General features: G+C 47.9%; 1 protein-coding gene across 3 annotated transcripts in view; it reads right to left on the reverse strand.

The window, feature by feature from the left end:
- Positions 1-17,216, reverse strand: part of BCAR3 (BCAR3 adaptor protein, NSP family member) — a 121,331-nt gene that overhangs the window by 20,961 nt on the left and 83,154 nt on the right. For 2 of the 3 annotated variants that reach the window (XM_050807188.1, XM_050807178.1), the window contains 3 exons: positions 8,877-9,005; positions 5,591-6,033; positions 34-137 (listed from right to left, as the gene is read on the reverse strand). In XM_050807188.1, the coding sequence (XP_050663145.1) occupies positions 34-137; positions 5,591-6,033; positions 8,877-9,005 (676 nt within the window). Of the gene's footprint in view, positions 1-33; positions 138-976; positions 1,234-5,590; positions 6,034-8,876; positions 9,006-17,216 lie in introns of those variants that run through there. The other variant, XM_050807197.1, reaches the window with a different exon arrangement.

Consider the following 17,216-nt stretch of genomic DNA (forward strand, 5'->3'; position numbering starts at 1 on the left):
TGACGTTCTCCCTGAAAATTCCCCGAAACATACCAATCGGCAGGTAGCTCTCTGACTGGTGGGCTTTGAGGGACAAGGCTCTTCTGTCCTGCATGTGATCCAGGCAGGCTGGCTGGCTACCACTCTTTTCTTTGTTTCTGAAGCAAAAGACAAATAGGACGGAAACATGTATTAAAGTGTAAACTAAAACCTTTAGGCAATGCCATGGGAACTTAAACAAAAAAAACAGAAAACTGCTCGGAACAAGAGTGCTACAGCATACCCTAAATGTATAGGAATGTCTGCTGGAGAAACAAATTACTGATGGGGTGATTAATATATGACTGTGTGTGCTCTATCCCCCTGTCCCCATGAGCAATGCAGCTAAGTCCTAGGATGCCTCCCCTGGGCCGTTCCATCCTGTTGAACAGAGTAGGGTAAAAGTTTTACGATACTCCCTGGGAAAATCTGATGAACTGGAATGTGGACTTTTAACAGAGCCCAAAATTACTTACAGGCCCGGAGGGAATGGCTTGCCTAACTAACATGCATTTTCCACATGCTCCACAGTGTTACAGTTAGGAAGGAAGCTGTGGGGAAACTTCCATTTTGGTGCAAATCTCAGCATCCCCCAAATAACCTGCAGGACTGCCTGGGGAGGCTGCCATCCCCAACCTCCTGGCTGCTCTGGGGGGACCCCCCACACAGCCTCCTCCTGCTGAACTGGGAAAGGCACCGGCATGGTCACCAAGCAGCAGTTGGGAGGCACGCTGCGTAACCACACAAGGAAAAGGTGGAAGGTAACTTTCAACACACTCGCTGTTATTCCTTCTGTCCCTTTCCAACTCAAATTGGGAATTTCTCCAGCACCAAGCACCAGAATCTCCCTAGCTAGAGACGGAGGCACTGCACCAGCCAAGTTGTCATGAACTCTAATTGGCCTTCCCATAAGCACAAAACATTCTTATGTTACAGAAATCATGAAGTTCTTTCCTACCTTTACAAGCACCAAAGAAAAAACAAATCAAAACACCCCCAAACTCCGAGCAACAGGGAAATTCCAGCAACCTTTCGAAGATAAGGCAAGACCGAGGGCAGATTACAAAAGGAAATGACTCCTGAGAAGTGATATTGAAGTAGTGACCACTGCGGCTGGACTCCAGGGGCCAGAACGGCAGGGCTTGGAATGCAACCTGCCTGTGAACACACACCTTTGCCCAGGGCAGGCCACCAGCCAGCCAACTAGCAGGACCCACGTCAGGGCAGGTGGCACCTGGCCAGAGCTGCATAAGGGAGCCAGCCACTGAAGGACCTTGGGGCAGGGCAGCAGGCCATAGGCCATCTTTTCCCCTCCTCCCACTTAAACATTTCTGGGCGTGCTGCCTGTACAAAGTGGTGACAAGTTCTAGGAGGATCTGCATTCCAAAGGGCACACAGAAAAGTGGCTCTATGAGGCCTGACTTGTTGACTTAGAGACTTTCTTAGTCTTTTTTTCATTTCTTATCTTAGAAAGTTTTTAAACTAGGCTCATTCAGGGCCAACTAGAAGGCCTTCCCCACAGCAGTGGTTCTGTTATCTTGCCGAATACACTCCCACTCTGTGCATGACATTAATTCCCTGCTTCAACCATTCAGCAGCCAATCCCTCCCAAAGGAAAGAAGAAAACGTACCCCTTGTAACACTGTAGGGGATCTCAAGTCCAATCCTATTACTATGAAAAGGAGGATTTCTAAATATCAGATCTTGCCTCCCTCCTTGCAATTGCCCTGATTTTTTGTTTGTTTTGAGACAGGGTCTCGCTCTGTTGCCCAGGCTGCAGTGTAGTGGCATGGTCATGGCTCACCGCAACTTCAACCTCCCAAGCTCAAGCAATCCTCCCACCTCAGCCTCTCCAATAGCTGGGACCACAGGCACATACCACCACGCCCATCTAATTTTTATATTTAAAACAACTTTGTGGATACATAGGTGTATATATTTCTGGAGTACATGAGATCTTTTGATACAGGCATTCAATGTGAAATAAGCACATCATGGCGAATGGGGTATCCACACCCTCAAGCATTTATCCTTTGAGTTACAAACAATCCAATTACACTCTTTATTTTAAAATATATAATTAAGTTGTTTTGACTATAGTCACCCTATTGTGTTATCAAATAGGTCTGATTCTTTCCAAATTTTTTTGTACCCATTAACCGTCCCCACCTCCCTCCCACCCCTGACTCCCTACCCACTACTACCCTTCCCAGGCTCTGCTAACCATCCTTTTTTTTTTTTTTTTGAGACAGAGTTTCACTCTTGTTGCCCAGGCTGGAGTGCAATGGCGTGATCTTGGCTCACCGCAACCTCTGCCTCCCAGGTTCTGGTTCAAGCAGTTCTCCTGCCTCAGCCTCCTGAGTAGCTGGGATTACAGGCACGCGCCACCATGCCCAGCTAATTTTTGTATTTTTAGTACAGACGGGGTTTTACCATGTTGGCCAGGCTGGTCTCGAACTCCTGACCTCATGATCCACCCGCCTCGGCCTCCCAAACTGCTGGGATTACAGGTGTGAGCCACCGCATCCGGCCCACCATACTTCTACTCTCTGTGTCCAAGAATTCAATTGTTTTGACTTTTTGATCCCACAGATAAGAGAGAACATGTGATGTTTGTCTTTCTGTGCCTGGCTTATTTCACTTAACATAATGATCTCCAATTCCATCCATGTGGTTGCAAATGACAGGATCTCATTTTTTTATGGCTGAATAGTACTCCACTGTGTATACGCACATTTCCTTTATCTGTTCAGCTGTTGATGGACACTTAGGCTGCTTCCTAATCTGAGCTATTGTAAACAGTGCTGCAACAAACATAGTGCAGGTTATCTCTTTGATATATCTCTTTGATTTCCACTCTTCTGGGTATATACCCAGCAGTGGGATTGCTGGATCATATAGTAGCTCAATTTTTAGTTTTCTGAGGAACCTCCAAACTGTTCTCCATGGTGGCTGTACTAATTTACATTCCCACCAACAGTGTAAGACGGTTCCCTTTTCTCCACAATCCTCACCAGCATTTGTTATTACCCGTCTTTTGGATATAGGCCTTTTTAACTGGGGTAAGGTGATATCCGTTATAGTTTTGATTTACATTTCTCTGATGACCATGTTGAGCACCTTTTCATATGCCTGTTTGCCACTGCAGCGGCATGATCTCGGCTCACTGCCTCCTGAGTTCAAGCAATTCTCCTCCCTAATAGCTGGGACTACAGGCATGCACCACCACACCTGGCTAATTTTTGCATTTTTAGTAGAGATGGAGTTTCTCCATGTTGGCCAGGTTGGTCTTGAACTCCTGACCTCAGGTAATCCACCTGCCTCAGCCTCCCGAAGTGCTGGGATTACAGGCGTGAGCCACCGTGCCCAGCCCATTTGTATGTCTTCTTTTGAGAAATACCCATTTCTCAAAAGAGCAAATCTTTTGCCCATTTTTAAAATCAGATTATTAGATTTTTTCCTATAGAGTTGTTTGAACTCCTTATATTAATTTTCATATTTTTTGTAGAGACGGGGTTATGCCATGTGGCCTAAGCTGGTCTCGAACTCCGGAGCTCAGGCAATCTGCCCACCTTATTCTCCCAAAGTGCTGGGATTACAGTTGTGAGCCACTGTGCTGGGTCTGAGTCTGACATTCTGCTCCCCTCCAGATAATAATTATCACGAGCATTTCCCTAGCATCTCCTATGTGCCTGCACTGTTCTGAGCACTTTGCATATATTAAATCATGTACACCTCACAAGCTCCATCTTTCCAGATAAAGAAGGTGAGGCCCAGGAAGGTCAAGTCGCTTGCCTATGGTTGAACAGTTGCCCAGTGTGGAACCAGCATTTGTGCCTGGCTACCAGGTCCCCAGCCAGATGCTGACTAGCATGTGCCAGAGCCTCCAGGCAGCACACAGCTGTCATCTGCATTCCACACAGAGTCCTGTATTTTCCTCCCGAAGTTTTGCAGTATAGAAATGACAGTTTGTGACATTTCCTCATGGACCAAAAAGAAAACCAGTGAGTAGAATAAAACATGTTGGTTTACGTGCATAAGATTAGAAGCTGGAAGACGGCTCAGGCTGCTGTGTGACTGAGGGGCTGGACTGGATCTGTGTTCTTATGCCTGCCTTTTCTCTCGTTTCCTTTCCCAGTGCTTTTAGATAATATGCACAAAGACTCTGAGCTCCATGAAAGATCGGCCCTATACAAATGCAGCCCACCATCGCTGACATTTGACAGCTGGGTGCCTAGCATCATGGAGGCCTGATTTGAAGCCCTGATTTTCCACCAAGTGCCCCGAATCCTTCTCTTCCCCCATTCCCTGCGATTCAGAATACAGCCCCATGCTCTCTGCATCTTCTATCTTAGACATCTCATCTGTTCTCATCAAGTGAACCACCCTTTCCATGTGGACCAAGCCCTAATTTAAGTTTTCAGCCCTAACTCATCGCCTGGACCCCAAAACTGCTGCTGGACTCTGGCACTCAACAAAACCACATCTTCCAGCTCAGATGAAAAAGTGTGTTTTGGCCGGGTGCGGTGGCTCAAGCCTGTAATCCCAGCACTTTGGGAGGCCGAGACGGGCGGATCACGAGGTCAGATCGAGACCATCCTGGCTAACACGGTGAAACCCCGTCTCTACTAAAAATACAAAAAACTAGCCGGGCGAGGTGGCGGGCGCCTGTAGTCCCAGCTACTCGGGAGGCTGAGGCAGGAGAATGGCGTAAACCCGGAAGGCGGAGCTTGCAGTGAGCTGAGATCCGGCCACTGCACTCCAGCCTGGGCGACAGAGCGAGACTCCGTCTCAAAAAAAAAAAAAGAAAAAGTGTGTTTTATCCTCCACAGTGCCCTTCCTCCTGGTCACTCCTGTGGTCTCCAATGTGCCCTCCTCTGACTCTACCACGTGCAGAAGAGTCCTGGGAGGCCAGGCTCCTGCATCTCTCAACTCTCCCTTCGCTCCACTCCTGCAGCCAGGGCCCTCCATGACTCAGTAACTGGGTTTCCTGTTCCTGTCTCACTCCTCGCCCCCAGTACATCGCTGTCCATTTCTATTCTTAGGACACCGTGTTCACTATGCTGAATCTGTGCAGCTCCCTCAAAGCCCTGCACCTGGCATTAAGGCCCCCATGATATGGCTGGGGCTACCTCCCTAAGCCGACTGCTACGGGTCCCTTGCACAGACCCTTTGTTCCAGCCCCATCAGCACACTCACTGCAAGCTCTTCATGGCATTTTCTGTCCCCACACTTATGCCCATGCTGTGCCTCCCACCTGGAACACCCCCTGCCTTTTACAGCATCTATCCAAATTTCCCCCAGCCATCAGACCAGCCTAAGCCTACCCCCTTCACAAGGTCTCCCCTGTAAGTGCCCCCACAATCCTTCCTCAGCTCCTGTACCATTCATTGCTGGCCCTGCTCGGCTAGGAGCTGATCGTGCACTGCCTCATGACTGCTATTCCGCGAACAGTCAGCATTCCTATTAACATCTTTTATTTCTCTGTTCCATGATGAATTCTTCATCTGCCTAACTAACCTTGGGCACCCCCGGCGCCCCTCATAGTCCTGAGGAGGAGACCCTGACCTACCTGAGGAGGTTTCCCCTGGGCAAATTCTGCTCTCGGGCCTGGACGCCACCCATGGTGAGGCTCAGCCTCTTGGTCACGTCTGGCCTTCCCTCGGTGAGGCTGCCCTCCCGGGCCTGGCCTGGGGAGATGCCATAACGCTCCTCCAGGCACCGCAGGGGCACCGTCCTGTTGATGGGCTGGAAGATGATAGCGCCACTCTGCTGGGAGATGGGCCGGCGGTTGCCCACGTAGCAGCGCACCAGGCCAGGGATGGAGTCGAAGCTCTCCATCTCGAACTGGTACTGCACGCGGCTGTAGGCCTCGCTGAGCCGCAGAACCGTCCGGTTGATTTTGAAGTGCTGAGCGAGGTTCTTCCACTGACAGGTCAGGACAAAGTTCCCAGGGCTGGACAGAGAGTCACGAACTAGGAAGTCGCCATCTCGCTGCACAAGGTTTTCCGACACCTTTGGGACAAAAAGGTGAGTGAGGGGTAGGAAAGGCAAATTCACATTCCTTCTAAAAGCTTATGGCTACCCACTTCTCTGGGCCAACAGAAGACAATGCTACTATGTCTCTTCTTGGGCCAGTTCTTTAGTTTTTCAAATACCAAATTCATAGGAGATCCAATCATTCATTCAAGAACTGTTCATTGACCACCTACTCGTGCCAAGAACCACTGCAGGCTCAGGGGATGCGGTGGTGACAGCGGCACCGAAGAGCCCAGCTCATGGAGCTCCTGGTTTTGATGGGAGCTTCTGTTTGAGTGAGGATAAATAACCAACAGCTATGCACGCCAGTTGTAAGCTCAGGGAAAAAGTGAACCAGGAAAGGAGGCAGGGAGTGCTGGGGAGGGGATGAGGGCTGTCCAGTAAAACAGGGTGGTTGGGGAGGTGTCACAAGAACATGATGTTTATACGGACCTGAATGACGTAATGCAACAGGAAATAAGAAATGAGAAAACGTGTGCCTGGCAGGCCTGATTTTCCCTCCCCAACAAGTGGAGTGAGGAGAAAGAAGGTATTTGTTGGTGTCCAGAAGTCGTCCTCGGGGCCCTCTCCTAAGATGCCCCTCTCCAGGCCTGACCAGTGGGGAGGAGGACTCTGCATGCAGGACTAGGGTATGGATTCTGGACACACCAATTACTGGCTAGGAGGCCTGGAACAAAGTCAGGCTGGGGTCCATCTTACAGTTACTATGAGGGTTATGTATTTGTATACATAACATATGCAAGCGCTGGAACACGGTGGATGCTCAAAAATAGTTAACTAGCATGATGCTGCTGCTTATAGCAACTGAAGAATTTATAATGTGGTACAGCCTGGCTGTTCCTGTAGCCTGACCACCTGGGTTTGCATCCTGGCTCAGCTGTATGACTCTGGACAAATTACATAATCTCTTTGTGGCTCACTTACATCATCTGAAAAACACAAATGATGATATTACCTACGGAATGGCTATAAAGATTTAAGGGGCTAAAATGTTAGCAATAACTTGTTATTATGGTTATGGTTATAGTGTTCAGTTATCCAGTTTGGAACGATTTATCACTGAAAATTAATACTCATGGCTAGTAATAAACAAATTTGATGACCATGATAAGGAGACGGACAGTGGTGATAGTCATCAGTTTTATAATTCTGACAATTTTTCTGGGACATTCCAATATTTGATCAACAGTATACTTCTGCTAGCTCAAAAGAGTAGGCTACCATGGTTACTTTAAAATTGCATCTTTGCCTTAAAAATGTTTTCACATAGAAATTTCATTTCTTAGAATTGAGCCTGTGAAAATAATTGTAGGTATGAACATAGCAATCATAAAGGATGTTGGTCAAAGTATTAGAAACACTCTACGTGTCCAATAAATTGTGGTGCATGCATACCGTGGACAGACATACAACATAGTCTGGTGCAGAAGAATATTCTACAGTGGGTGAAAATTCCCAGGACACAGTGAGTGAGTAGAATGGGCTACCAAAAAAGTATATGCAGTACGATCTCATACTTGATTTCAAAAAGCCTGGGGTGATGTCTGTACACAAAAGTATTCATCATGGTTATCCCCAGGAGAATTATGAGGAGAATTATGGATAAGAGTTTAATTTCCTTCTTTTTGCTATGTATATTTTCTACAATCAATTTTAAACTTAAAAAAAAGTCAGAATAATAATTATTTATTTGATTGTGCCAAGAAATCTGCTACATTAAAAAAAAAAAAAAAAAAAAAAGCCTGGGCGCAGTGGTTTACGCCTGTAATCCCAGCACTTTGAGAGGCCGAGGTGGGTGGATCACTTGAGGTCAGGAGTTCGAGACCAGCCTGGCCAACATGGTGAAACCCTGTCTCTACTAAAAATATAAAAATTAGCAGGGCGTGGTGGTGGGTGCCTGTAATCCCAGCTACTGGAGAGGCTGAGGCAGGAGAATCGCTTGAACCCAGGAGGCAGAGGTTACAGTGAGCTGAGATCGTGTTATTGCACTCCAGCCTGGGCGATAGAGTAAGACTCTGTCTCAAAAAAAACAAAAAACAAAAAAAAACTTAAGACATGATGCCCTTCCCCCCAGCCCCTGTCCACACATTTCCTGTCATGTTGTCCTTGGTTAATGATTGGCCAGGTCAGGTTTACAATAAAAACCCAAGGGAAATTCTATGCCTCAATTCTGCAGACTTACTCTATTTTTCAATTTTTACAGTATTAAATGAAAAAACATTATTCATGGCAATCACCCAAATGACGATCGCACAGTATATTCTGGGCCACGAGTCTGTGGTCATGGGTTTAATTCCCCTTCTTCCCCACCTCTGGTCACGGGATCCAGCAGGGAAGCCATGGAGAGTGTGAATAACTGCCAGCTCACCGGGCCAGAGGCAGCCTTGTTGGTCTGGGCCACCGCCCTCTCTCCTCCCGAAGCTAAGCCACTGCCTTGAGAAGGAGGGGCTGCAAAATGGTCTGAGGCTGCTGGCAGCTGGCCAAGAGCTCAATTACCTGGGCCATACCCCGCCCTCCTAGTTCTTCCGGTTGCTGACCCTGTGGCTGCTGCCTCCCACAGCTCTGTGCTTGCAGACCCCAGGAGTGCTGGCTGTCCCTCTACTTCCTGAACATGTGGATGTGTGCTTTGGGTTCTTGACCTCAGCTCTTCCCAAGGTCTTCTTAGAGAAGGGTCTAAATGAAGCCATTTTTAGAGTATCTGTTTTTGGTTACACAGGAGCTTCCTCCCATGTGGCCTCGAAGTGGGGCCCTGCAGATCATCAGTCTGTATGTTGCCTGAGAGCAGCCCTGTGTGTGCTGGAAGGGACAAGACCAGGTACCTGTCGGGGGATGCGGCCGTGGTACCAGGCATGGCTGCGCAGGTCCTCGCTGCTCAGCAGCAGCTCCTCCTCCAGCTCCTTCTTCAGCTTCTCGGGGGTCCTGTCCATGATGTGCCTCTCCTTGGAGAACTGCAACACAGAGTCAACCATGAGCTCACCCTGCCCAGGCCACACCAGGCCATGCCAGCTGGAGGTGACCGCCTGCTTCACTAATCCAACCAGTTATGCTAAAGCCTGCGTTCAGGTAGGGGAGCCTAGATAATGATTACAAAGAGCTGTGACCTTTCGTTTCTCTGGCCGCAACCATGTAATAAAATTTTCACCTGCACATGGGGACTATGGTAGGAGAGTCCACCAAGAGGTTCCTTTGACCAGTCTACTCAAGCAGCTGGGCAGGAAGGGCCAGAGAGGTGAACAGGTGGCAAGACACAGCAGCCCAGGCTGCTCTCTTCCCAGCGGAGAGCTTCCTCATTCTCCTCCAGGACTGTCCTGACATAGCGTGGGGAGGGCAGCTGTTCCCTTCTGGCCTTAGATACTGGGCCTCTGGGCAGTGAGGCCCAAAGCAGAATCCTTGGGCTGGTAGCGATGGCCCTGACTTCTTTGCTGTTGGTAAACTCAAGTTCAGGAATTGAGTCCGTCTTTAGAAACTTTTAGGGCAAATGGACAGAGCAATTTTATGTCTCTTGAATCTAATAACAGAAGTCTATGTCTTTATTTCACGTTTCTAATATTTCATTTTTATGACAGATAGGAAACCGAAACAAGTTTAAAAAGGCAACCCTGGCCCTTCACCTGAGATGTCTGAGAATCACTAGTCTGCGGCACTGCACAGTGGCCACGGCGGGGAGTGCTAGGTGGGCAGCAGTGGCTCCAGGTTTAATTTAGAGCCATGCCCACTTACAACATGTGAACTGAACCTGGAAACCTGCCCAGTTCCCAGCAAGACCAGGCTTGCTGACCAGGCACCGCTTGCTAAAGGTCCCATGAGCAGAAAAAGGCTGTGTCCCTGTGGTTTTCCCAAGTTTCCCAGCTTGCCTTTCAAACCCCCAAGGGAGCCACACGATTATTACTTATCACACCACTTTTTAAAAATGCTTATTTGTTTTACTTTTTTGAGACAGGGTCTTACTCTGTTGTCCAGGCTAGAACACAGTGGCGCAATCTCAGCTCACTGCAGCCTTGGCCTCCTGGGCTCCAGCGATCCTCCCACCTCAGCCTCTCTGGTAGCTAGGACTACAAGCACGTGCCACCATGCCTGGCTAATTTTTGTAATTTTTTTTTTAGAGATAGGGTTTTGCCATGTTGCTCAGGCTGGTCTCAAACTCCTGGGCTCAAGCGATCCACCCACCTCGGCCTCTCAAAGTGCTGGGATTACAGGTGTGAGCCACCGTGCCTGGCCTATTATACTACTTTGCACCTCAGCAAAGAAATAGCTTCAAATTCTTTTCCACCCCCCCCCAACCAAAAAAAAAACCCTGGAATTTTAGGGCTAGATTCTTATCCTCTAGTGTTTCTTTGCACACTGGCCCATGAGGCGAGTTAGCTGAAGAGTCACTCGGGGGCTGATTTTTAAACGGGGCCCTGGCTTACTATGTGTTTACTTCTCCCTCCTCCTCTTCTCACTGGGCAGACACTCACTGGGGAGTGTCTGAAGATGGAATTTGCATCAAAGAGATGCTGACGCTGGCTGTCCAGGGTGCCTACAGGCTTTAGATGGTGATGTTTGACACCGTCCGCTCCATTATTAATATTGTGCAGCTTCATCTGAAGACAGCTTGAGTGTGGAACGCAGGCTGTCAACCCGGCCACGCTTTACTGTTCTTTTATTGTCTGTCTTGCCTCCCACTAGACTGTAAGTTTCATGAAAACAGAAATCCATTTACTTTTTCCCCATCGCCCTTGAGCAATGCCTGAAAACATCAGGCACTGGGTATTTAGTAAACAAATACCCCAGGATGAGAAAGATGCTGACTTTGCTTAGTTATGGAGATTCTCTCTTTCTCTCTCAAGTTATTTGAAGCCCTGTTTTCGCTGGGCATGCTGCCATTCAGCCAAAAGACCACATTCCTCAATCTCTGTCTCTTCCAGGGAGATGTGGCCACAGGACTCAGTTCTGACCAAGGAGCTGAGATGCGATGGCTGGAGCCTCAACACCATTCTGGACCATGAGTGGGGAGCCACACCTAGGAATGGCTGGGTCGAAGGTCTGATTGAGGCTGGGTCCCTGATGACTGTGGGGCCAACACACCAGCCCTGGGCCGCCAGCCTCCAGGTCTTCTAGGTGATCTACTTTATGGACACCTGTGATTGGTGGGTGTTCCCGTCACTGGCAGCTGAACTAAATCCTAACCCATATTGTGACCTGACCCCCATTGAGTCACCCTGACAGGCAGTCTGCAGGCTTAGCCTAAATCCCTTGTGCTGCACCCTGGGCCCACTTTTTGGTCTGAGCTCTGAAAATGTGGAGATCTGAAAACATACAGCAGGTCTTGCATGGTTCTTTATTGAAAATTTATTTGCTTATATCCAAGAAGATATTTCCATATTTATCTTTGCATTTTCCTTCCTCCCTGATGTCCTAACACTCAGCCACCTCTCCCTCTCCCCGGCTCCCTTCTCAGCTCTGCTCATAACTGCAAGGCTTATTATCATTTTTTTTTTTTAGCACTTTATATGCATTAATCTTTTATTCCAGGTTTTGAGATAATGCTTTTAAACTAGTTAAAAAATATATAAAATCAACTACCTTGCTACTTCTGTCCATATTACTAACAGAAGAACAGAAAAATTCTAAATTATTGTTCTTTCCCCCTGTAGACTCCAGAGAGGGAATCCTACAGGGTACTATAGGAGGTAGGGTACTAGGAAAGTACCTAGAGAGAGAGAAATGAAGATTTTAAGATTGATGCTCTCAAATAATTTGGAATGAAAGACCAGACTTCAAAAAGTATGCCCTTAAGCTCTTGCATAATTTATGAAAAGTTTGAAGGTTACACAACTGCCTAGACTTGTATTTTAAAAGGGAAGGAGGGAAAGAGAGAGGGAAGAAAATGAGAGGGAGAGAGGGAGGGAGAGAGGGAAACCCAGAGTGAACAAGCAATTGCAAAAGGCTTTCCATTTCCAGCCAGTCAGGGCTGGCTCGAATATACTGCAGGGAGCCATGTGTGCTGCTGGGCGCCTCTGCCTTAGCAGATGATGTAGACAAGTCTGCCAGACAACTGAAGAAAGCAATTCAAAAGGATCACCCCATATGCCCACCTCATGATTAAATAGTGGTTATTTTGGGAGTGGAAACCTTCTAGAACTTTCACTACTGCCTTTGTCACATATATTAATGCAATTATTTTTCCCAGCTGCCTGTATTTTATGAGATCTGGATCTCCCAACTGGGATTTTGCCACTATAGATAAGTATTTTGATGGACTGTAAACCCCACAGGTTAGTGAGAGGTGACGATATAACAAATTGTGGCAAAATGTATCCATCTGTATTTCTGAGAACATTGTGATTGATATCTGTGCTTCTTAGGGACCAGAAATGAGATTCCTGCTTCATAGGACTGGTCATGCATGTCTGTAACATTTGGCAGAATTCTGTAGGCTTCCCACATACAACCTGAATTACTGGTGGCAGTGTATCCTTCCACTTCTCTACTGCCATGTGGGAAGAATTTGGATTTCTCCCTGGAATGTAACCATTTTATTCATGGCATAGGCTAGTTTTTGGGACTTGGCTACGAAGCAAATTCTAGCAATTTAAGGTAACACAACAGAGCCTCTGCCTTCAGCAAAGGTTTCATCCCCTCTGTGTGGCTATCGGTCTCCTCTAATTGATCTAATTTATTCTATGAATGCCCTAAGAATCCTCCTGCCCTTCCTCAGACTACTTTTCTAAGGGAAGGGCAGAAGAGATTAGTACTGTATTCACTCACATAATATTCACATGCATTGTCATTGTTTGCATAGCCCAGAATGATTTATGAGAAGAGACAGGATAAGGTGTCAGGTCCTAGGTATTCCAACTGCTTCCAATCTTGGAAAAATAGACACAAGCACATCGTTCAAATCCACCCCAGTTCCTATAGCCTTTTCTCCTAGCTCCTTTCCAGCTCTCTCACATTTGTAGACATCTTCTGAACTCAGTGTGCTTTAAGGACGGGCTGGACTCAAGTCATCCTCAATCCCTCTGTCAGCAAGGGACAGTAGGCATTGTGGCACCCAGAATGAGTAACATGGCTGTGCTCTCTTAGAAAGCTGACACTGAGGCCGGGCGTGGTGGCTCAAGCCTGTAATCCCAGCACTTCGGGAGGCCGAGACGGGCGGATCACGAGGTCAGGAGATCGAGACCATCCTGGCTAACACGGTGAAACCCCCTCTCTCCTAAGAAATACAAAAAACTAGCCGGGCGAGGTGGCGGGCGCCTGTAGTCCCAGCTACTCGAGAGGCTGAAGCAGGAGAATGGCATAAACCTGGGAGGCGGAGCTTGAAGTGAGCTGAGATCCGGCCACTGCACTCCAGCCTGGGCGACAGAGCGAGACTCCACCTCAAAAAAAAAAAAAAAAAAAAGAAAGAAAGAAAGAAAGCTGGCATTGAAGGTGAATGCAGGACTGTACATTTTCTTCAACTGCCAGGCAGAGCAAGATAACTTGTGAATAATCATTCGCTCACATAAATGCAATAAACGTTAATAATGATTACATTATCTAGTAATACAACTCTCCCTCCAAGATTAAATTCTCTAATATTTGCCCCTGAGTTTGAACCTCATTCCTAGAAGGCATCTGATTCCTTGTTTTTCCAGCGTTTTGTCTTGAAGGGAAGGAGGTGGCAGCAGAGGAGGAGTCAGAGAGACAAGGTTGGTTTTCGCTGCCTCAGCAGAGGCTCCAGCCATCCTGAGCTCACCCCACACAGCAGCTGTGGGCTCAGCCTCCGGAGGGAGGGATGCTGCTGGGCTTTGGATCAAGAACATTGTGCCCACAGGTCTTGCCAGCTTCACTCCAGGGACCAAATCCACCCACAACCGTGATGAGACCACAATGAGACAAATGTGCAGGCAGGGCCCATATCTTGTGCTTCAAGAAATTTGAGTAGTCCTTTTAGAGGGACAGGGAGAGTAAGATAAGGTACTATGTACATAAATAATAAGTATACCTTCAGGAGGAAAGAAAGAAAAGAAGGGAGGGAGAGTTAGTAACTACTGTACATGGTCACCCACTCACATGGCCCCACTTTGAAATGTTTATGTTTGTCCTAGTCATTAGCACTGGGGTCTGAGATGAGATGTAGGTAAAGTGACAAACGGGGTAAATGTAGGGAGTGGATGACGCCCCCTCTTGTCCAACAAAATTGCAGGATAGTTAGAAAATTAATAAGTTACTATAATTGATGCTTTTCATGAAAATCTGAGTCTAGCTACATCTTTCCTATCCCCAGCATTTTAATAGCCCTCATATCAAAAAGTGTTACAGCAAGGTGTTTAAGAGCCACCTCAATCCACAGGCCACAGTGCCACGCACCTGCTGTGTGGCCTCGGGCAAGTGACATTAACTCTGTAGAGCCTCAGGCTCCTCATCTACAAAATGGGCATGATAATATGTCATGAGGTGTTAATAAGGATTAAATGGGTCAACATCGGGAAAGCACTAAGAACATCCCTGGCACATAGCACTGTCAATTGTCATAATAGACTCTCATCAGGATGCTACTAATCTGTTTCTGTAAAATAAGCAGGCTTCCTGTTCAAGGTCTGACGCAGGAGGTTGAAGGAGGCAGGTGTTTGGGAGGGAAGCAGTTAAGGAAAGCAGCCTGGAGCCTGCGGAGTGCCTGGAGGCTGCCTGCCACAGGTTTCTTCAATCCTCACTCACTGCCCGCCTGGCCCAGCACCTCTGCTCGGTTACACGGAGAGGGCTGGTCCTAGCTTGCTGGGGTTGGCTCCAAGAAATCATAAATATCACTCTGAATCTGGAAAGCACATCTCTGCAGCCCCACATGGCCCCGGCAAGTCCAGTCTTGACAGGCTGGAATAGCCAGGGCCCAGGAGATGATTGGAAAACACATTCTGGAGGCACCGAGCCAGGTCCACAAATGTGCTGGGAACCTTGATTAATGCAGAAACCCACATTTCAGCAGCTCTCCAAGGAAGAAAAGCCATTCCGGCATGGGAGGAATGGACCTCGGGGTCTCCTGCGTGAGCATCAGAGCCTGCATTTCAAATCAGGCACAACAATGGGCCCTGGAGGCGCAGGAGATTCGACTTCTGAAGACAGGGGATGGGGAGGGGTGCACTTGGGCGATCTGTCAGAAACGGCCAGAGGAGGCTGGGGACACTCATTCGCACGTAGGAGACAGCAGAATTTCAAAAAGATGGCATTTGCATTATAATTAATAATTATTTTACTCTATCCCTGCCTGTAAGAAAGGCTTCCTAGTTCCCACAGGATTTTAAATTGTGCAAATGGGCAGGAAAGACTCTTCCCCAGGCCTAGGAACGAGGGTGGAAAGAGGCTGAGGAGGCCATGGCCATCCATTGTCATGACCAAACAGTTGCCAGCATCTGGCTGCCGGTGGGGGATGGATGCCCTCGTCCCTGCACTCGAGGAAGGCACAGTCTCCTTGGAAGGTGACACACAAACAGTTTAACACACCCCAAGCTCTAGAAGCATACTGTTTGTCCTGCCATCTGCTCCCTGTCCCTCCCAGCTCGGCAGCTGGGGCAAGTTACCCCACCTCTTTGTCCTTTGGTTTTCCCTGTGGAAAAATGAGAAAAGTCACTGTGGCCAGGAGTGTCCTGGAAACAGCTTCATGGAGATGGGAGGAGGACAGAAGTCTGGAGAACCAGGGTTGGACCGTGAGGATAAAACTTAAGGACAGGGATAGGAAGGGTATTTGGGACATTTGAGCTAAGAGACATTTCCTTGTGTCTTTTGAAGACAAAAAGAGCTGGCCTTGGCTGGAAGGTTCTGGCTAGGAGGAGACAGCTAAAGCATGCGAAGGCATAACAATGGTATGTTATGTATTTTATAATCATCCAGCAACCCTGCCACCCCCTAGGAGAGCCCCATCTTCACTCCAAGCATGTGGTTCTGACCCCACCTTCCTGACCATGGCTAGTTGGCCCAGGAAGTCCTCCTGTACCAAATTGATCCAATCAGAGTTCTTCCTGGGATTTTTCTAGATGGTACTGAGCGAAGAAGGTACTCTATCCCACTCCAGTGAAAACATCATGAGATTTGAAGCGTGGAAGTTGCTTCACCCCCGTGTTTCCTGCCAGGTAGAACAAAGTGCTGAGAGAATCAAACCAGCAAGCAAAGAGAAGAGGAGCAAGAGATGGAAAGTGACCCCTAGCATGCACCTCCCTAAGCCCCAAGCTGATTACATCAGCCGGCAAACTCCTCTTGTGAGCTAGGCTAGTATGAGTGGAATCCCTGTCACCTGTGACCAAAGCAGTCCTGATCCAGAAACGCAAGGACTGGCTGAGGGCAGCCCAACATTGGTGGCTGAGGGTTTAGACCGTCATACTCCAGAGTCAGAGTCACTGAAAATCTTTGCCCAGGAAGGCAAAAGGTATACAAAAAGATGCTTTCAAAGAGGTCAATCTGGCTGCAGTGAGAGCAATGGGCTGGATGGGGTCAGGGCTGAAGGCACAGGTCAGAGTCTTTTGAAATGTACTGACAATGCCCAGATCTCCATCTCCAGCCCTTAAGGTCAGTGCCTGGTAGGGATATTTACTGGAATCCGCATTAGAGCTCAGATGTCAATATGGATAAACAACTCATCCCCTCTGCAAAGCCTGATCGTTGCCCTTTTGCCCAGTCACTGGCATCTCTTCTGCCCTCATTGCCCAAACTAGAACCCTCAGAATCGGCTTCCATTGGTTAAAAAATTCCTGATTCTTTTACCTATCCCCATTCGAATCCCTACTGTTTAGATTACTGTTCTTTTCTCCTAGAACTTCTGCAATAGCCTCCTAACAGTTTCTCTATCTCCCATTTCTAGTCTCACAACCTGCCACCTACAATACCACCAACCTTGTCATATTGCCTCTAGGTTCAGAGATTTTAGTCCGAGGGTGCTCCAGCTAAGGCCGACATGACAGCCACAGTCTCTTTCAACTCCCCTCCCACCACACACACATATACACAGAATCAATGAGCTTCTAGTATTTAGTTTTCATTCATGCCAGGGTTCGGGCCTAGTCCCTGGGGGCACAGACCCCAGTCCTGCATTGTTCCTCCAGAATCCTGAGCTTTAAACACCATTCCGTGTTACCCTAGGGAGCTGACCCATGCCCCTGACATATACTGAACCTACAGACACACTGGGATTTGGTTCTGAATTTGCT

This window comes from Macaca thibetana, chromosome 1 (assembly GCF_024542745.1).
Source record: "Macaca thibetana thibetana isolate TM-01 chromosome 1, ASM2454274v1, whole genome shotgun sequence".
NCBI lineage: Eukaryota > Metazoa > Chordata > Mammalia > Primates > Cercopithecidae > Macaca > Macaca thibetana.